Source organism: Pelophylax lessonae (genome assembly GCF_965119305.1).
Source record: "Pelophylax lessonae genome assembly, chromosome: 3".
Classification (NCBI taxonomy): Eukaryota; Metazoa; Chordata; class Amphibia; order Anura; family Ranidae; genus Pelophylax; species Pelophylax lessonae.
The window spans coordinates 304504645-304526024 of record NC_138770.1 but is presented as its reverse complement, the minus strand read 5'-3'; the positions used below and the strand labels follow the sequence as shown (position 1 = coordinate 304526024).

At 44.2% G+C, this 21380-nt stretch overlaps 1 protein-coding gene across 1 annotated transcript; it reads left to right on the top strand.

Annotated features, from left to right (window-relative positions):
* Window positions 1-17687: 17687 nt before the first annotated feature.
* On the top strand, window positions 17688-20611 carry LOC309549634 (receptor-transporting protein 3-like). The gene is made up of 2 exons (XM_082250014.1): window positions 17688-18094; window positions 20005-20611. The coding sequence occupies exons 1-2, from the start codon at window positions 17955-17957 to the stop codon at window positions 20600-20602; spliced, it is 738 nt and encodes a 245-aa protein (XP_082106140.1). The 5' UTR covers window positions 17688-17954; the 3' UTR covers window positions 20603-20611.
* Window positions 20612-21380: the final 769 nt, after the last annotated feature.

Below are 21380 nucleotides of genomic sequence, written 5' to 3'. Positions count from 1 at the left end.
GGGAGAGCTACAGAGTCAGGTGGATCACTGACAAGGTTAGCCAAGGTTGTAACATATATTGCAACACATATATTACAATATACTGTACATTTAAGCAGTGCCATCTTAAGATCATTAAAGGCCCCCGGGCAATGCAGTGCACTGGGGCCCCGCCTACACAATCACCCACCAGAATAAAAATGTAAATTATCGATAAGGCGATATTTATTGGTACAGCAGTGCCAGGCTAATGACACAACTTCCAAGTCAAGTTCGGCAGCTGGGTCTGGTGACCACACACACGGACGGGAGTCAGACTCGACTGTTCTGTGTGTGCCTGTTCCCGTGGAGGTGGACAGGCATTCCTGCAGTTGTGAGCTCCCCCTCCACGGCCCTAAAGGCCTGACAGCAGTGCAGGGCTGACAGGCGCTTGCCACCTGCTAAGTTCGGCAGCGGGATGCTCAAGGGAATCGGGACTAATGCTTGGCTGGGGCTGGGTCGCTGGGAAGGTGGGGCCCCCTGGGCAAGTGGGGCCCCCGGGCAACTGCCCAGCGTGCCCATTCGGTAAGATGGCCCTGCATTTAAGACCTTCCAGCACTTACCAGCCCAGCATGCCAGGCTTATGGGCTGATATCCACATAGCAAAGGGGCTGCTGATATCAGCCAACATACCCTTCAGAACTGGAGGAATGCTTTAATTGTGGCTGCCTATAAATGGCCCCCCCCCCCAAAAAAAAGAACAATACATGCAGCAGAAGGAGGGGGGGAGTCCTATGTGTCACCTACCTTCCCACTCATGGTTGCAAGTAGGTGGTTGCCCCCTTAATAGTGAACTGGTTTTAGAGGTCTCTCAGGCTCTTAACCAGTTCACTATAAATGCTGGCAGGCAATAGTAAAGAAGAAAATAATTACACAGATTAAAAATTATTTTAAATACATTTATTTTTAACTAACATTTTCATCAAAGTTTCAGTGATGTTCAAAGGTGTCCTATGGTGTCTATCAAGCATTGGCAGGACAGCGGATGGAGGAGCTGGACACTCCCCTCACCCCATCCCCCACACACACTTTCCCACTACTCAAACTGTGTGAGCACGGAGGAAGTTCCTGCATTTGCCATGGTTTTATGTGCCTAGGAAACCCCGGTGAAGGAGTTCCTCGTTAATTCACTAATATATTTGGAATAATATAAATATGAGCAGCAATGTCAGTGTTTTTTCTACTTTCACCTGCATTCACAGTGAACTTGTGAGGATCCAAAGGCCTCTAAGCCCAATTCACCAGGAAGCAGGTAGGGGGTACAGTCCTGTGCCCTTTAGCATAGCACCAGTGCTTTGGCAGGAGCAGTTTTTGACAAACCCCAAAGTCATCGCAGTGGTGAAGAACACATGGGCTGGTAGCAGCATAGCTGAGGGCTGCACCTATATTAAAACACAGTTTCAACATTCTCCATAATCATTAATTGCATTTTCAGCAGAAAATAGAACAACTTGACACCTGAAACAAAGCACTTTTTTTTTTCGTAAGAAGGCCCGGCTTAGCTGGTGTTGGCAGCAGTCCTGGGTGTCTGGGGCAACAGGAACACAGGAACATTCCAAGCAGGTTTGTTCTACACTTTTTATTCCCTGCAAGGAAGCAAAGAAACACAGTTTAAATGCAGATTGGCTTTGCAAAACAAGTCAATGGCATAAAACAAACAAAATACCTGTTCGATGCAACCAACCAAACTCAAGTCAGTTCCTGACTGACAGGGTTCCAAAAGGTTCTCCCCAAAAAAACAGGCAGTGCTTGTACATTTTTAGTGTTCTGTCAGTCATCAGTTTCTTCACCCAGTAGCACGCTCCAACAACAGAGGGGGAGAAAGAGTCATGAGTGTTCATCAGTAGAGTTGAGCGGACACCTGGATGTCCGTGTTCGGCGGGTTCGGCCGAACTTGAAAAAAAAGTCCGGGTCCGTGTCCTGGACTTTTTCCGAACTTTACCCGGACACCGAACCCCATTGAAGTCAATGGGGACCCGAACTTTCAGGCACTAAAATGGCTCTAAAAAACCAATGGAAAGGGCTAGAGTGCTGCAAATGGCAGCAAAAGGTAGTTAAGAGCATGGCAAGTGCTCTTAAAAAAAATTCCCCTTTAAATTAATTTTTTAATAGCAGATTAGAACAGCAATCTGTAGTGAAATATAGCTGAACGCTGCACACAACAGACTGATAAAAATATATTTTTTTCTCCCTCCTCCTCCTCCTCCTCCTCCTCCTCCTCAGTGGGCTCAAGTGAGGGCCAAAAGATTGTTCACTGCACCACCCCCACACAGCAAAATCGATGTAGACTGTCCCTGCCTAATCTCCAGCCTGGCCCTAATATGCTCAATAAGATCGTTCACTGCACCACCCCCCACACAGCAAAATCGATGTAGACTGACCCTGCCTAATCTCCAGCCTGGCCCTAAAATGCTCTAATAACTTTCCCTGCCTGCACTCCAACCTGTCCCTGCATTCTTTTCGGACACAATTTTTCACAGGATCACTGTCTGTCCCTAATCAGCAGCCAGCACGTATGATGTGTGCTCTGTCCCTAAACAACAGCAGAATGACGCGGCGCGCTGGGGCTCTCGAACTTATAAAGACATGGTCACATGCTTCAGATGGCCAATCACAGTTACTAATACATTAGTAGGCATGGCTGTGATGGTGCACACCAGTTAAACGCTTGTTGATTGGCTGTTGAAAGCCCGCCATTAAAAGCGCGCCATTACATACAAAACAGGAAATAAAATGACCGAACACGGGTAACAAAAATCCAATTATTCGGTACGAACACGAATAATACAGTCCGTGTTCGCTCAACACTATGCATCAGCTCACATATACAGTATCAATGCCGGGACAAAGTCATCTAGAGCCCAGGGCGAACATGCCAAATTGTGCCCCCCCCCCCAGCAAAAATCTCCTCCTCCCCCAAAAAGCCAACCATTAATCTGCATGCTCACCCCCAAGCATAAATTCCCCCTCCTCCCAGCACAGATCTTTGTCCTCCATCCTCCCCAGGTTAAATTCTCTTTCTTCCCATTTGTCCCCAGTACAAATCCCCCCCCCCCCAAAAAAAATTACCCCCCAAACACAAATCCTCTCCACACTCCAAATCCCCTGCTTCCAGGACAAATTCCCCTCCCCCAATAACCTATCCTAGCACAAATCCCCCCCCCCCACAAATTTCTCCTCCTAGGACAAATACCCTCCAATTCAATCCCCCCCCCAAAAAAAAATATTTCCCCTCTACCATTATACTTTTATAGCACCAACCCCCCAAATCCCCCCTCCTAGCACAAATCCTTTTCCCCACCCCCTTCCCAACACAAATCACCACTCCTAGCACACCTCTCCAAATGTGCCCTCCTAAAACAATTCTTACCCCCTGCTGACCCCCAAACTCCCCTTCCCAACAAAACACCCCCCCCCCAATCTCCTTGTCGTGCCCCTCTCATCTAACATGATGCCACAGTGCCAAGGGCAGCCTCCCCTCCTGCCTACCCCTTATCCTGGCCCTGTACAGTATAAAGGTCTGAAGACAGCTGAGACTAATAATGAGGCCTGGCAACCAGGTAGGATGTGAACCTAAGAATGAAATAAATATTCCACTCAAAATTCTACAAAGCCTCTGAGCTCCAGAATTCAGGCCAGAACTTAAAATTCTGAAAAAAAAAGTTTGCCAACCATAAACCCTGCAGCCAGTTGCCATGTATAGGGGAGGCTAGGTGACACATACACTACATTCACAATTCTGCCAGCCAGTGTCCCACAAGATATATATATTGTATATACTGTAAATACTGTAAATATACAAAATATTTATATTATTAAACAGAATACTGTATAACTGAGTTGAGATAATTCCTTTTGATACAGCAAATAGTATGATTATAATTTTAATAGATATTACACACAATACATACATTTTTGTGTATCATATACTGTAGTTTGTTCAAAACTCTATCATTTTATATGATTTCATTACTTTGTAAATTTGATTGTGTGTACTATAGACAGAAGATTTTTCCTATATTTATACTTGTTATTAAACTCTATAACATATATATATAGAGAATAAATACAAAATAGTGTACAACACAACACAACACATATTTCATGGTATATAGTATAGTGTATGTACACATATTTTATTTGTAGAGAGTTCACTTTGCAAAGTGAATGTTTGTTTAGTAAAAAGGGTCAGTAAATAGGGTGAAGCTGTGCTCATTTCATTTATCCTATCATGTGCAGACAAAAATTTTGTTTTCTACATCTTTTGCACATAATTGGATATTCCAGTTAAACATGAAGCTAAACAAACATTTACTTTGCTAAGCCCCCGTTCACACTGGGGCGACCTGTCAGGCGACCTGGTCGCCTGACAGGTCGCCGTAGGTCGCCTTCCATAGAGAAGCTGCGGACCCTTTCTAATACGAGCGACACAAGTCGCTCCGACTTAGAAAAAGGGTCCGGAGCTTCTTTGGGGCGACCCGGAGCGACCTGCATTGACTTCAATGTTATGAAGTACGTGCCGGCCGCTCCGAGGTCGCGGGGCGAGCAGCGCGCCGCGACCTATGAGGTCGCCCGGCAAAGTAGCGTCGCCCCAGTGTGAACGGGGACTAAGTGAGCATCCTTTTCTTCTTGTAGTTTATAGCCCCCATAGTATACAGCATATAATGTATGTTCAGTAAAATTTTCATTTTACCAAAAAAACTTCAGAGGATCTATAGCTTTCTAATCTTTTTTAGATGTGCAGAACAGCTAATGAAATTAATCTTGCCAATGTTTGTGTTAATATATGAAACATTATGATGTATTAACACTGATGTGCTTTACAGATTTATGTAATTCATTATATTAAGTCTACCTAAATAACATGGTAATAAATTGTGTGCAATCTAATAAGCAGACTTGTGACTAAAAATCTATCCACTTACAACATGGAAATGGAAAAATAACCATTGCTTACACATACATTTTTGTACTTTTTGCTGTTTTGGTTATGAATTATTGGAAAATATTAGAAATGTGTCTGGTCAGCTAGTGGTCAAACAAATCACGAGGATGATCCATTAACCTCCCTGGCGGTATGATTCTTTTGGATTTTAGGTGCTGAAAGCGGTACCATTATTTTAGGTGCTGAAAGCATGTAATTCTTGTGAATGAGCAGCCCAAACCAACTGTATACATTTATTATACATATTATATATATATATATATATATATATATATATATGTATACATATATTATGTATACATATATTATATATATATATATACGTATATATATATATATATATATATATATATATATAATGTATACAGTTGGTTTGGGCTGCTCATTCACAAGAATTACGTGTGTATATATATATATATATATATATACGTGTGTATATATATATATATATATATATATATATATATATATACATATATATGTATATATATATATAATATGTGTGTGTGTGTATATATATATATATATATATATATGTATATGTGTATATATATACGTATATATATATATATATATACTGTATATATATGTATATATATATATATACTGTATATATATGTATATATATATATATATACATATATTTACATAAAAAGTACAGTAAAACTGCAGGAAAGGGCACTGGGGGGTAATGTAATGTGATTTTATTTTATTTTGAACGATATCAGTGTGTTTGGTGCATTTTACATTCGAATTTGCCGCCGGTTCCACCCCCCGGCGGACGTCACGTCGCCGGAGACGGAAGCCGGGGCTCGCAGACGATCGGGAGAGAGCTCCGCCGCCGCACACCGCTCGCAGACATCGCTGGATCCCGGAGAAAAGGTAAGTAAAACCTCCTCCAGCATCCAGCGATCTTCCTAGCGCTACCCCGAGTGTGACTCGGGGTTACCGCTTTTGGCACTAAAATCTTACCCCGAGTCACACTCGGGAATACCGCTAGGAAGGTTAAAGCTTGAGGAAAAAATAATAGCATAAATAGGAGGGAGGGTTGGACATACACTAAATTACCAAAAGTATTGTGACACCTGCCTTTACACGCACATGAACTTTAATGGCATCCCAGTTTTAGTCCATACGATTTAATATTGAGTTGGTCCACCCTTTGAAGCTATAACAGCTTCTGAAAAGGCTGTCCACAAGGTTTAGGAATGTGTCTATGGGAATGTTTGACCATTCTTTCGGAAGCACATTTGTGAGGTCAGGCACTGATGTTGGAGAGAAAGCCTGGCTTGCAGTCTGCACTCTAATTCATCCTAAAGGTGTTCTATGGGGTTGAAGTCAGGACTCTGTGCAGACCAGTCAAGTTTCTCCTACCCAAACTCGCTGATCTATGTCTTTATGGACCTGAAGAAGATGACACAAGTGGGGGAATGTAATATAGAAGAAGGTGACACAGGTGGGGGACAGTACTGAAGAGGAAGAAGGGGACACAAGTGGGGAACAGTAATGAAGAAGAAGGTGACACAGGTGCGGGTGTAGTATGGGTCTATATGCGGGACAGTAATGAAGAAGAAAGTGACACAGGTGCGGGTTTAGTATGGGTCTATATGCGGGACAGTAATGAAGAAGAAGGTGACACAGATGCAGGTGTAGTATGGGTCTATATGCGGGACAGTAATGAAGAATAAGGTGACACAGATGAGGGTGTAGTATGGGTCTATATGCGGGACAGTAATGAAGAAGAAGGTGACACAGGTGCGGGTGTAGTATGGATCTATATGCGGGACAGTAATGAAGAAGAAGGTGACACAGGTGCGGGTGTAGTATGGGTCTATATGCGGGACAGTAATGAAGAAGAAGGTGACACAGGTGCGGGTGTAGTATGGGTCTATAGGCGGGACAGTAATGAAAAAGAAGGTGACATAGGTGCGGGTGTAGTATGGGTCTATAGGCGGGACAGTAATAAAGAAGAAGGTGACACAGGTGCAGGTGTAGTATGGGTCTATATACGGGACAGTAATGAAGAAGAAAGTGACACAGGTGCGGGTATAGTATGGGTCTATATGCGGGACAGTAATGAAGAAGAAGGTGACACAGGTGCGGGTTTAGTATGGGTCTATATGCAGGACAGTAATGAAGAAGGAGGTGACACAAGTGCGGGTGTAGTATGGGTCTATATGCGGGACAGTAATGAAGAAGAAGGTGACACAGGTGCGGGTGTAGTATGGGTCTATATGCGGGACAGTAATGAAGAAGAAGGTAACACAGGTGCGGATGTAGTATGGGTCTATAGGCGGGACAGTAATAAAGAAGAAGGTGACACAGGTGCGGGTGTAGTATGGGTCTATATGTGGGACAGTAATGAAGAAGGTGACCCAGGTGCAGATGTAGTATGGGTCTATATGCGGGACAGTAATGAAGAAGAAGGTGACACAGGTGCAGGTGTAGTATGAGTCTATATGCGGGACAATAATGAAGAAGAAGGTGACACAGGTGCGGGTGTAGTATGGGTCTATATGCGGGACAGTAATGAAGAAGAAGGTGACACAGATGCGGGTGTAGTATGGGTCTATATGCGGGACAGTAATGAAGAAGAAGGTGACACAGGTGCGGGTGTAGTATGGGTCTATATGCGGGACAGTAATGAAGAAGAAGGTGACACAGGTGCGGATGTAGTATGGGTCTATAGGCGGGACAGTAATGAAAAAGAAGGTGACACAGGTGCGGGTATAGTATGGGTCTAAATGCAGGACAGTAATGAAGAAGAAGGTGACACAGGTGCGGGTTTAGTATGGGTCTATATGCGGGACAGTAATGAAGAAGAAGGTTACACAGGTGCGGGTGTAGTATGGGTCTATATGCGGGACAGTAATGAAGAAGAAGGTGACACAGGTGCGGGTGTAGTATGGGTCTATATGCGGGACAGTAATGAAGAAGAAGGTGACACAGGTGCGGATGTAGTATGGGTCTATAGGCGGAACAGTAATGAAAAAGAAGGTGACACAGGTGCGGGTGTAGTATGGGTCTATATGCGGGACAGTAATGAAGAAGAAGGTGACACAGGTGCGGGTGTAGTATGGGTCTATATGCGGGACAGTAATGAAGAAGAAGGTGACACAGGTGCAGGTATAGTATGGGTCTAAATGCAGCACAGTAATGAAGAAGAAGGTGACAAAGGTGCGGGTTTAGTATGGGTCTATATGCGGGACAGTAATGAAGAAGAAGGTGACACAGGTGCGGGTGTAGTATGGGTCTATATGCGGGACAGTAATGAAGAAGAAGGTGACACAGGTGCGGGTGTAGTATGGGTCTATATGCGGGACAGTAATGAAGAAGAAAGTGACACAGGTGCGGGTGTAGTATGGGTCTATATGCGGGACAGTAATGAAGAAGAAGGTGACACAGGTGCGGGTGTAGTATGGGTCTATAGGCGGGACAGTAATGAAAAAGAAGGTGACACAGGTGCGGGTGTAGTATGGGTCTATATGCGGGACAGTAATGAAGAAGAAGGTGACACAGGTGCGGGTGTAGTATGGGTCTATATGCGGGACAGTAATGAAGAAGAAGGTGACACAGGTGCGGGTATAGTATGGGTCTAAATGCAGGACAGTAATGAAGAAGAAGGTGACACAGGTGCGGGTTTAGTATGGGTCTATATGCGGGACAGTAATGAAGAAGAAGGTGACACAGGTGCGGCTGTAGTATGGGTCTATATGCGGGACAGTTATGAAGAAGAAGGTGACACAGGTGCGGGTATAGTATGGGTCTAAATGCAGGACAGTAATGAAGAAGAAGGTGACACAGGTGCGGGTTTAGTATGGGTCTATATGCGGGACAGTAATGAAGAAGAAGGTGACACGGGTGTGGGTGTAGTATCGGTCTATATGCGGGACAGTAATGAAGAAGAAGGTGACACAGGTGCGGGTGTAGTATGGGTCTAAATGCAGGACAGTAATGAAGAAGAAGGGGACACAGATGTGGGTTTAGTATGGGTCTATATGCGGGACAGTAATGAAGAAGAAGGTGACACAGGTGCGGCTGTAGTATGGATCTATATGCGGGACAGTAATGAAGAAGAAGGTGACACAGGTGCGGGTGTAGTATGGGTCTATATGCGGGACAGTAATGAAGAAGAAGGTGACACAGGTGCGGGTGTAGTATGGGTCTATATGCAGGACAGTAATGAAGAAGAAGGTGACACAGGTGCGGCTGTAGTATGGGTCTATATGCGGGACAGTAATGAAGAAGAAGGTGACACAGGTGCGGGTGTAGTATGGGTCTATATGCGGGACAGTAATGAAGAAGAAGGTGACACAGGTGCGGATGTAGTATGGGTCTATAGGCGGGACAGTAATGAAAAAGAAGGTGACACAGGTGCGGGTGTAGTATGGGTCTATATGCGGGACAGTAATGAAGAAGAAGGTGACACAGGTGCGGCTGTAGTATGGGTCTATATGCGGGACAGTAATGAAGAAGAAGGTGACACAGGTGCGGGTGTAGTATGGGTCTATATGCGGGACAGTAATGAAGAAGAAGGTGACACAGGTGCGGATGTAGTATGGGTCTATAGGCGGGACAGTAATGAAAAAGAAGGTGACACAGGTGCGGGTGTAGTATGGGTCTATATGCGGGACAGTAATGAAGAAGAAGGTGACACAGGTGCGGGTGTAGTATGGGTGTATATGCGGGACAGTAATGAAGAAGAAGGTGACACAGGTGCGGGTATAGTATGGGTCTAAATGCAGAACAGTAATGAAGAAGAAGGTGACACAGGTGCGGGTTTAGTATGGGTCTATATGCGGGACAGTAATGAAGAAGAAGGTGACACAGGTGCGGGTGTAGTATGGGTCTATATGCGGGACAGTAATGAAGAAGAAGGTGACACAGGTGCGGGTGTAGTATGGGTCTATATGCAGGACAGTAATGAAGAAGAAGGTGACACAGGTGCGGCTGTAGTATGGGTCTATATGCGGGACAGTAATGAAGAAGAAGGTGACACAGGTGCGGGTGTAGTATGGGTCTATATGCGGGACAGTAATGAAGAAGAAGGTGACACAGGTGCGGGTGTAGTATGGGTCTATATGCGGGACAGTAATGAAGAAGAAGGTGACACAGGTGCGGATGTAGTATGGGTCTATAGGCGGGACAGTAATGAAAAAGAAGGTGACACAGGTGCGGGTGTAGTATGGGTCTATATGCGGGACAGTAATGAAGAAGAAGGTGACACAGGTGCGGGTGTAGTATGGGTCTATATGCGGGACAGTAATGAAGAAGAAGGTGACACAGGTGCGGGTATAGTATGGGTCTAAATGCAGAACAGTAATGAAGAAGAAGGTGACACAGGTGCGGGTTTAGTATGGGTCTATATGCGGGACGGTAATGAAGAAGAAGGTGACACAGGTGCGGGTGTAGTATGGGTCTATATGCGGGACAGTAATGAAGAAGAAGGTGACACAGGTGCGGGTGTAGTATGGGTCTATATGCAGGACAGTAATGAAGAAGAAGGTGACACAGGTGCGGCTGTAGTATGGGTCTATATGCGGGACAGTAATGAAGAAGAAGGTGACACAGGTGCGGGTGTAGTATGGGTCTATATGCGGGACAGTAATGAAGAAGAAGGTGACACAGGTGCGGGTGTAGTATGGGTCTATATGCGGGACAGTAATGAAGAAGAAGGTGACACAGGTGCGGATGTAGTATGGGTCTATAGGCGGGACAGTAATGAAAAAGAAGGTGACACAGGTGCGGGTGTAGTATGGGTCTATATGCGGGACAGTAATGAAGAAGAAGGTGACACAGGTGCGGGTGTAGTATGTGTCTATATGCAGGACAGTAATGAAGAAGAAGGTGACACAGGTGCGGGTGTAGTATGGGCCTATATGCGGGACAGTAATGAAGAAGAAAGTGACACAGGTGCTGGTGTAGTATGGGTCTATATGCGGGACAGTAATGAAGAAGAAGGTGACACAGGTGCGGATGTAGTATGGGTCTATAGGCGGGACAGTAATGAAAAAGAAGGTGACACAGGTGCGGGTGTAGTATGGGTCTATATGCGGCACAGTAATGAAGAAGAAGGTGACACAGGTGCGGGTGTAGTATGGGTCTATATGCGGGACAGTAATGAAGAAGAAGGTGACACAGGTGCGGGTATAGTATGGGTCTAAATGCAGGACAGTAATGAAGAAAAAGGTGACACAGGTGCGGGTTTAGTATGGGTCTAAATGCAGGACAGTAATGAAGAAGAAGGTGACACAGGTGCGGGTTTAGTATGGGTCTATATGCGGGACAGTAATGAAGAAGAAGGTGACACAGGTGCGGGTGTAGTATCGGTCTATATGCGGGACAGTAATGAAGAAGAAGGTGACACAGGTGCGGGTGTAGTATGGGTCTAAATGCAGGACAGTAATGAAGAAGAAGGGGACACAGATGCGGGTTTAGTATGGGTCTATATGCGGGACAGTAATGAAGAAGAAGGTGACACAGGTGCGGCTGTAGTATGGGTCTATATGCGGGACAGTAATGAAGAAGAAGGTGACACAGGTGCGGGTGTAGTATGGGTCTATATGCGGGACAGTTATGAAGAAGAAGGTGACACAGGTGCGGGTATAGTATGGGTCTAAATGCAGGACAGTAATGAAGAAGAAGGTGACACAGGTGCGGGTTTAGTATGGGTCTATATGCGGGACAGTAATGAAGAAGAAGGTGACACAGGTGCGGGTGTAGTATCGGTCTATATGCGGGACAGTAATGAAGAAGAAGGTGACACAGGTGCGGGTGTAGTATGGGTCTAAATGCAGGACAGTAATGAAGAAGAAGGGGACACAGATGCGGGTGTAGTATTGGTCTATAGGCGGGACAGTAATGAAGAAGAAGGTGACACTGGTGCGGCTGTAGTATGGGTCTATATGCGGGACAGTAATTAAGAAGAAGGTGACACAGGTGCGGGTGTAGTATGGGTCTATATGCGGGACAGTAATGAAGAAGAAGGTGACACAGGTGCGGGTGTAGTATGGGTCTATATGCGGGACAGTAATGAAGAAGAAGGTGACACAGGTGCGGATGTAGTATGGGTCTATAGGCGGGACAGTAATGAAAAAGAAGGTGACACAGGTGCGGGTGTAGTATGGGTCTATATGCGGGACAGTTATGAAGAAGAAGGTGACACAGGTGCGGGTATAGTATGGGTCTAAATGCAGGACAGTAATGAAGAAGAAGGTGACACAGGTGCGGGTTTAGTATGGGTCTATATGCGGGACAGTAATGAAGAAGAAGGTGACACAGGTGCGGGTGTAGTATCGGTCTATATGCGGGACAGTAATGAAGAAGAAGGTGACACAGGTGCGGGTGTAGTATGGGTCTAAATGCAGGACAGTAATGAAGAAGAAGGGGACACAGATGCGGGTGTAGTATTGGTCTATAGGCGGGACAGTAATGAAGAAGAAGGTGACACAGGTGCGGCTGTAGTATGGGTCTATATGCGGGACAGTAATTAAGAAGAAGGTGACACAGGTGCGGGTGTAGTATGGGTCTATATGCGGGACAGTAATGAAGAAGAAGGTGACACAGGTGCGGGTGTAGTATGGGTCTATATGCGGGACAGTAATGAAGAAGAAGGTGACACAGGTGCGGATGTAGTATGGGTCTATAGGCGGGACAGTAATGAAAAAGAAGGTGACACAGGTGCGGGTGTAGTATGGGTCTATATGCGGGACAGTAATGAAGAAGAAGGTGACACAGGTGCGGGTGTAGTATGGGTCTATATGCGGGACAGTAATGAAGAAGAAGGTGACACAGGTGCGGGTGTAGTATGGGTCTATATGCGGGACAGTAATGAAGAAGAAGGTGACACAGGTGCGGATGTAGTATGGGTCTATAGGCGGGACAGTAATGAAAAAGAAGGTGACACAGGTGCGGGTGTAGTATGGGTCTATATGCGGGACAGTAATGAAGAAGAAGGTGACACAGGTGCGGGTGTAATATGGGTCTATATGCGGGACAGTAATGAAGAAGAAGGTGACACAGGTGCGGGTATAGTATGGGTCTAAATGCAGGACAGTAATGAAGAAGAAGGTGACACAGGTGCGGGTTTAGTATGGGTCTATATGCGGGACAGTAATGAAGAAGAAGGTGACACAGGTGCGGGTGTAGTATCGGTCTATATGCGGGACAGTAATGAAGAAGAAGGTGACACAGGTGCGGGTGTAGTATGGGTCTAAATGCAGGACAGTAATGAAGAAGAAGGTGACACAGATGCAGGTGTAGTATGGGTCTATATGCGGGACAGTAATAAAGAAGAAGGTGACACAGGTGCGGCTGTAGTATGGGTCTATATGCGGGACAGTAATGAAGAAGAAGGTGACACAGATGCAGGTGTAGTATGGGTCTATATGCGGGACAGTAATGAAGAAGAAGGTGACACAGGTGCGGCTGTAGTATGGGTCTATATGCGGGACAGTAATGAAGAAGAAGGTGACACAGGTGCGGGTGTAGTATGGGTCTATATGCGGGACAGTAATGAAGAAGAAGGTGACACAGGTGCGGGTGTAGTATGGGTCTATATGCGGGACAGTAATGAAGAAGAAGGTGACACAGGTGCGGGTATAGTATGGGTCTAAATGCAGGACAGTAATGAAGAAGAAGGTGACACAGGTGCGGGTTTAGTATGGGTCTATATGCGTGACAGTAATGAAGAAGAAGGTGACACAGGTGCGGGTGTAGTATCGGTCTATATGCGGGACAGTAATGAAGAAGAAGGTGACACAGGTGCGGGTGTAGTATGGGTCTATATGCGGGACAGTAATGAAGAAGAAGGTGACACAGGTGCGGGTGTAGTATGGGTCTATATGCGGGACAGTAATGAAGAAGAAGGTGACACAGGTGCGGGTATAGTATGGGTCTAAATGCAGGACAGTAATGAAGAAGAAGGTGACACAGGTGCGGGTTTAGTATGGGTCTATATGCGGGACAGTAATGAAGAAGAAGGTGACACAGGTGCGGGTGTAGTATCGGTCTATATGCGGGACAGTAATGAAGAAGAAGGTGACACAGGTGCGGGTGTAGTATGGGTCTAAATGCAGGACAGTAATGAAGAAGAAGGTGACACAGATGCAGGTGTAGTATGGGTCTATATGCGGGACAGTAATAAAGAAGAAGGTGACACAGGTGCGGCTGTAGTATGGGTCTATATGCGGGACAGTAATGAAGAAGAAGGTGACACAGATGCAGGTGTAGTATGGGTCTATATGCGGGACAGTAATGAAGAAGAAGGTGACACAGGTGCGGCTGTAGTATGGGTCTATATGCGGGACAGTAATGAAGAAGAAGGTGACACAGGTGCGGGTGTAGTATGGGTCTATATGCGGGACAGTAATGAAGAAGAAGGTGACACAGGTGCGGGTGTAGTATGGGTCTATATGTGGGACAGTAATGAAGAAGAAAGTGACACAATTGAGGAACAGTAATGAAGAAGAAGAACGTGACACACGTGGGGGAAATAATGAAGAAGTGGGGGGCAGTAATGAAGAAGAAAAGTGAGGGTATTTGGAGGTGACACAGAGGAACAACCGAGGGAATAGTAATAAAGAAGAAGGTGACACAAGTCATCATCATTTTCACCTTTTTTTGTAATGATAAATATCTAATATGTGATAATCTAATCTGGAATGATAAACGTGTAACTGTTTTAAACAAGGTTAGGACTGTATGTTAAATACAGTTTTGTAAGCAACACCTTATTTTCTGGCAGTGTCCCTCCCAAGACTAGACTCTGGATCCGTCCCTGCTTTACTTCTGCAGCGCTGTTGTGTGGTCACATGATCTTTCCCTGTTCTTTAGCATCTGGATCAGGAAAAACCTGGCAGGCTGGTTATACAGAAGTTGATCGGTGCGTGTACATCACAGCTACAATTGGGTCTGTTGTATATATTGTTGTATATATTGTATATATGCATTTTCCTCCCCTAGACCACCAGGGGCACATTTACCAAAGCGAAAAAATAAAAAAATAATTGCATTTGGAGCAGCGATTTTAATGCTTTAAAGAGGAACTTAAGATCCCTTATCCATGGCTCCACCCCTTCACCTGGTGCCCCTAATATTAACTGTCCAAAAGGCATCTGCGCATGTGCCAATGCTTGTGCACATGCTCAGAAAACAGTGGTCTGGACATCCTAGACTGTCCTGTCTTTTCTGAATAAAATGGTGATAAATGCTGTGTGCATGTGCAGAATTGCCAAAGATTTCGACTGGGTCTCAAAGCTCGGCAGAGCCCTCCAGCACATCTGTATACAAGTGCGCAATGTAATTTTCATCTTACAGCACAAAATAAAAAAGTAGTTAAGAAAATCCAGTTATGGGAGATGGAGGGAGCTTGAGCAGGGCACACACACTGTCTTTTGGGGTGATTGTTAGCTTTAAAAATGTTAAATTCCTTAAATGATGGGGACTCCCCTACCCTGCCTGTGAGGTGGCACATCTGAACAACATATACAACCTTCTACAACATAACTGGCAATAAAACAAAAACAAAAAAATGCCATTTAAATTGCCTATAAATTTCAGGTTTACTTCTGTTTGTAAACAAAGGGTTGGGGGATTGCTTTCATTTATATCAGATCCGTATCCGAGATTCTGGAAGGAATGCCAAGGGGAAACCCACACCAAAAAATAGCACAAAGCCCCCCCAACCCCCAAATTCCATACTAGATTACAGTAAAACCTTGGTTTGCTGAGTAACATGGTATATGAGTGTTTTTCAAGATGAGCAACATTTTTTTTAATGTACGAGCAGTAGAAAGATCACAGTTTTAATGTAAAAAAAAGTGGAAGGACACTTACAATGTTAAAAACAATATCCAGTGTTAAGAAGTCTGGTGCTCATCCATATAAAGCTGCTGGTATATACAGTAAAGCCGCTGGTGAATACAGTATGTGGCCAGAGGTCAGGGGCTGCTGGTGGCTCCCAGCACTTCCTGGAGAACTTGGAGATACTCCCAGCCGGGTGGGGCCGTTATAACATGCGTTTTGAGCACCCAGAAGTGACGTCAACAGTTCCCCAGTGTCTCTAAGTTCTCCAGGAAGCACTGTAGGCCACCTGCACCCCCTGGACCTCTTGCCACATACTGTACACACCAGTGGCTTTACAGATGTAGCACCCTCCTAGATAGGTGCTAGGCAGGAAAAATATAGTTTGCTCTGTCTGCTTATCAGGGGAGCCTGATCAGTAGTTAGGCTTGCTCAAAGTGCAATTCATGTGGGCTGAGGGAGTGTCCCCACTGTATCCAATGAGGAGGTCAGTTGGACAGTGGAGAAAACATGGCCAATAATGCACAGGCTTTTGTACTGTCCCAGTGGGTTTTCACAGAGAGAGGTGCATCCTGGGATAGGGGATAAAAGCTGCGAGCACATGAGGCAAAGGGTCTTTGGGTGGGAAGCCAGGTCCTAGAAGGAGGGTGATGGCTGTCTCTCCTTCTGTTGCTATGGATGGTGGTCCCGGGTGGTCGACCTTGTGAGCCAGGAGTGTGGAGCTGAATCCAGAGGTCCAGGAAAGCTGACTGGTAGAGTTGAAGGCAGAGTGACTCTGGAAAAACAGTGTCCGTGAGTACAGAGAAGCTTGCCAGGGGTCTGCCCAGGAAGGGGACCACTCCAGTGGATAGAGTCAGTGGACGGGTGTCAGCACACACAGTAAGAGAGAAAGGGGTGCCAAGTTTAGAACCCTGAAGGAGTAATTCAAGCAGGAACACTTCAAGTACTAAAGTATCTTCACTTCAGTGGCAAGGTGAAGCAGCGGCCTTGCCGCATTCTAAGTCAGTTGTCCTCAACATTGTGAATAGTTATCAGTTGGAGTATCCCACTCATTCCTTCTCCTATCCCAGTTCTACAATAAACTACAAAACAACATCCCCTGGGCTGTTCATTGTCTAAGACAAGCATTTAAAGTGATAAGTTTCCATAGACTGTTGCTGTGGGTAACCCAGGGGAAACAAGAAAGTGTAATTCTCAGCAGTCCCCTAGGGGGCAGTGCTACACACAGATGAGCACCAGACTCCCTAACGTAGGCTATTGGGGTTTATTTACTAAAACTGGAGAGTGCAAAATCTGGTGCAGCTCTGCATAGCACCAGAGCATGCGCTCCAGTTTTAGTAAATCTACCCCATTGTTTTTAACATTGTGAGTGTCATTCCCCATTTTTTTACATTAAAACTGTGGTCCTTCTACACTTAGATGGCGCTGCTTTTTTTGTTCTTCGTGTTTTTGTGCCTCTAAGTGTAGCAATATGATTACACTTTATATTGTGGGTTTCCACTATTTCTTATGGGGAAATTCGCTTAGATATACGAGTGCTTTGGATTACAAGCATGTTTCTGGAACAAATTATGCTCACAATCCAAGGTTTTACTGTATTTGGATCTGGTATGAACTTTAGGGGGAACCACACAATTAAAACAAGAAAACAAAATGAGTGTGGTCCCCCTAGAAAATTCCATACCAGACCCTTATCTAACCATGAAGCCTGTCAGGCCAGGAAAGAAGGCTGACGAGCGTGCCCCTCCTGAACCTTACCAGACTGCATGCCCTTAACATAGAACAGTATCCGGTGAAGGGGCAGTGCTTGAAAGGCAAGGCAGTGTTGGGTGGGGCTAAGGAGGTAGGACAGGAGAGTACGGGTACCTCTACAGAGACAAAGAAAAAAAAAAAAAAACACTTGTTATAAGCAATTTACAATGTAGCACTGGTGTTGATGAGACAGAAAGGCATTCTAGTGTGGAATATCTGCTGATTGGCCGCATAAACCGAAATGGGAAAATGAAACATTGCTAGCCTGATCCAGTCTTGGATCTTTGGTATGAAACAGTTTTTTTTTGTCTATAATTTCACTACATTGGGGGAAGAATCCAGGTTTCACTTTCATTTATCCGGAAAAGACTCCGGTATATCTTACAGCCATATCACCACTAAACCTTGACCCTATTTACTCAGTAAGAAGGAGAAAATGGACGAGGACACTTGGAGAGAAATATTTGAAAATGAATTGCAAGACAGAGGAATCCTTGACCTGTGGGACTTTTCTGTAGACAAAAATTTCCAGGCACAGAAGGGCTGGCTTCAATATTCATTGTGCTGCTTTGCTCGGTGAGCTTATATCAAATGCATTGCTTTTAAAAGTATAACAATTACGCTTGTTATTCTTCTTTTGTGTTGAAACCATAATAATCTACTGTATTTAAAACTGAATATACAGTATATTATTATGCATGTTGGGAAATCACTAATAAGAGTTTTATGATATCATAATCAATACCTTTACACTGGTTCTCCCAGTTACATAGCAGCTGTAGGGTTGTAGGAGGACTCAGAGCCCCTCTGTCTTTTGGGATTCTGTTCCAACTTCATTAAAAGACTGATTAGTTACTCATTCTATATGCTGCTATCTTTACCTCTAGCAAATGATAATTCTTAACCACTTCTGGACCTGAAGGATACCCCCTTACTGACCAAGCCATTTTTTGTGAAACGGCACTGCATTACTTTAACTGACGGTCCTGCAATGGCTGTACCCAAATAAAATCAATGTCCTTTTTTTCCCACAAACAGAGTTTTTTTTCTGGTGGTATTTGATCACCTGTGCGATTTTTTTTTTTTTTTTTTTTTTTTGCGTTTTTAAATCACTGAACTGCAAAAATCTGGATCATATTGCTGTGCAAAAAAAAAAGCCAGTAAAAATAGTTTTCTGAATATGTCACAGTTCCAATATAATCCTTATTTACGTATAGCATTTACTACATTGAAACTTCTTGTGAGTTGATCAGTGTATGACACTTTTCAAATTTAGAACAAAATGCAGCTAATAAAGTGTATTTATGTCCAAAATATAAAATCATAAATTCTATTCTACATTGTATTTCAAGTATTCATAGCATACACCTATTAATCTGATCCATCTTGAAGTTTGTAAACTTACTCTGAATTTCCCCACACATTTACTTCCTTGAATTCTGTGACTCATGTTCACTATGTCCTGTAGATAGGCACTACTGGTTCACACATTTCACAGAATCTGTCTACTGAACTACAGTGCTGAAAGGTGGAGTTTAAGACCCTATTCACACTAGCGCGACTTGTCAGGCGACTTCCTGTGTGCAGGAATGGGGTGTAGCATTAAAGGAAGGCAGTGTGTGCAGGAATGGGGTGTAGCGTTAAAGGAGGGCAGTGTGTGCAGGAAGGGGGAGTAGAATTAAAGGGGGGTAGTGTGTGCAGGAAGGGGGTGTAGCATTAAAGGAGGGCAGTGTGTGCAGGAAGGGGGTGTAGAATTAAAGGGGTGCAGTGTGTGCAGGAAGAGAGATGTAGGGTTAAAGGAGGACAGTGGGTACAGGAAGAGGGGTGTAGGATTAAAAAGGGCAGTGTATAAAGGAAGGGGAGTGTAGGGTTAAAGGGGGGCATTATGTGCAGGAAGGGGGGCAATATGTACAGTTTTTTTTTGGAGGGGGGGGGGGAACGCAAGTAGCTGGTCTTACCTAGGGTGCAAAATAGTCTAGCACCGGCCCTGACTATGGGATATATAGTCCTTAGAAATTCAAAGTATACAGCAGAGGAGTATCTGCAATTATAGAAGAAATCCAGAAGGTTGTGGAAAGTGATGGCCAGAAGACAGTCAACACTCACAGTTTGTATGGAGATTTATCAAGTGAGCTTATAAAGGATTGTCAATTATAACTACTGTTTATATTGCTATTAAAATGATGATGTTAAAAAATGAAAGTGTATGCTGAAATGATAGAACTCCGTTAAAGACTTTAAGGAATAGAACATATTAATAGTCTGCATGCAGTCTAGTCTTGTTTTGTGCAAAACCATTATCTGTAGATAACTGCATTGTTTTACAAACTCAAATTCGTCATAAATATGTAGAAAACTGCAGCAGCACTTTAAAGTAATAACAGTATTAATTCTGAGGTTTTGGACCCCACTGATTCTCCTGAAATGATCATGTTCCATTTTTATGCCAAAACCAAGAAATCTGATACAAAAGTTTTCTATTTCAGGTTTTACTGCTCAATTTGTGGCCGCAATTGGGCATCTTCAAAAGTGCACCTTTTATTCTACATGAAGCTGAAAATGTCTTATGGGCAGGTGCAGATGCAAATATTTAGGCAAAAGTGCAAAGTATGTAAATATGGCGAATATGTGGAACCCATCATCTTAGTAGAGAATGCTGAGGTAGCTATAAAGTGCTTGATTAACAGGATATGTCAGAAAATTTACAAACTGCCCATAGAAGACTTCCCAAAGAACTTTGTGAAAGATGGAATTCAAGATGGTCCACATGATCGTGACAATTGTGAAGCCTGCTCAAAGGGAATTTGCGACTATGTAAGAAGACAAGAAAATAAATCAAAGCAGCAAAAAAACCCTTACCCTAAAAGCATATACACTACAAATAGCCCAGTCTCACAACATCAGCAATCACATGAAGACATTCAAGAAGACATGAGGCCATACAGGATCTTAAGTTACAGTCCATATGTGCCACAGCATCGAGAAGCATCAAGATATTCAAGGCAAGAAGTTAGACCACTCATGAACAATAGAAGTGTGCCACAGCATGAACCACAATCAAATTGTTGCTGTATAATATTGTAAGGAGAACATGAAATAAATCAGCATTTAAACTAAATGAGCATGTTAACGACGGCTTTGTGTTTTGGTAATGGAGAGAGTAACTGAAGCTAACAACATATGATAAATCTCATAAAGGTTTTGCGATATTGTTGTTCATAAGGCTTAGGCTCCATGTACACGGGACGTTGTTAAAAGTCCCTTTGAATGCTGGAATTTTTAGGACGTTTGAAACGTCCGTTCAGTCGCGTTTGTACCCGCGTTTAGCGGGCGTTTAGCAGCGTTTGCGGGCGTTTGCGTTTAGAAGCGTTCCTAGAGGTCAAAAAAATTTTTCCCCTTTAAAATGTAAAAACGCGAACGCTAAACGCGGGTCATCGCGTTCGGACGCGTTCAGATAATAATTGCGTTGTAAAAACAGTCCCTGAACGCAACTGCCTGCAAATGACTGTAAACGACCTGGTGTACATGGACAGATAAGATAAAATGTAGATGGGTTCAGGGGCTTCTGAAAAAAACGCCCAACTGCTCCTAAACGGCCATTTCCAGCGTCCCGTGTACATGGAGCCTTATGGGTGTATCATAGTTGGACCTGTAGGGCTTTCCTGAGTAGGGCCTTTTTCCACCTACAGGAGCCTTGTGGGTTTGTTTGGTGTATCTACCCATTTATTGTTTGTTCTCCATGTTTGGTTCTTGTACCTATATCAGCCACCAAGGCCAACCTGCCTTATTAGTGATGTCCCCATTATGCTTCACTCTCTCTCTCTCCTCTCCCCCTCCCTTTTGATCCCTTGATCCCTATGTA

What these genes read in the sequence shown, in the direction of transcription:
- LOC309549634 (XM_082250014.1), top strand. Translation starts at nt 17,955, where the DNA reads ATGGACGAGGACACTTGGAGAGAAATATTTGAAAATGAATTGCAAGAC. An exon ending in TCATTGTGCTGCTTTGCTCG is followed by an intron (nt 18,095 to 20,004) that starts GTGAGCTTATAT and finishes TTTCTATTTCAG; the next exon opens with GTTTTACTGCTCAATTTGTG.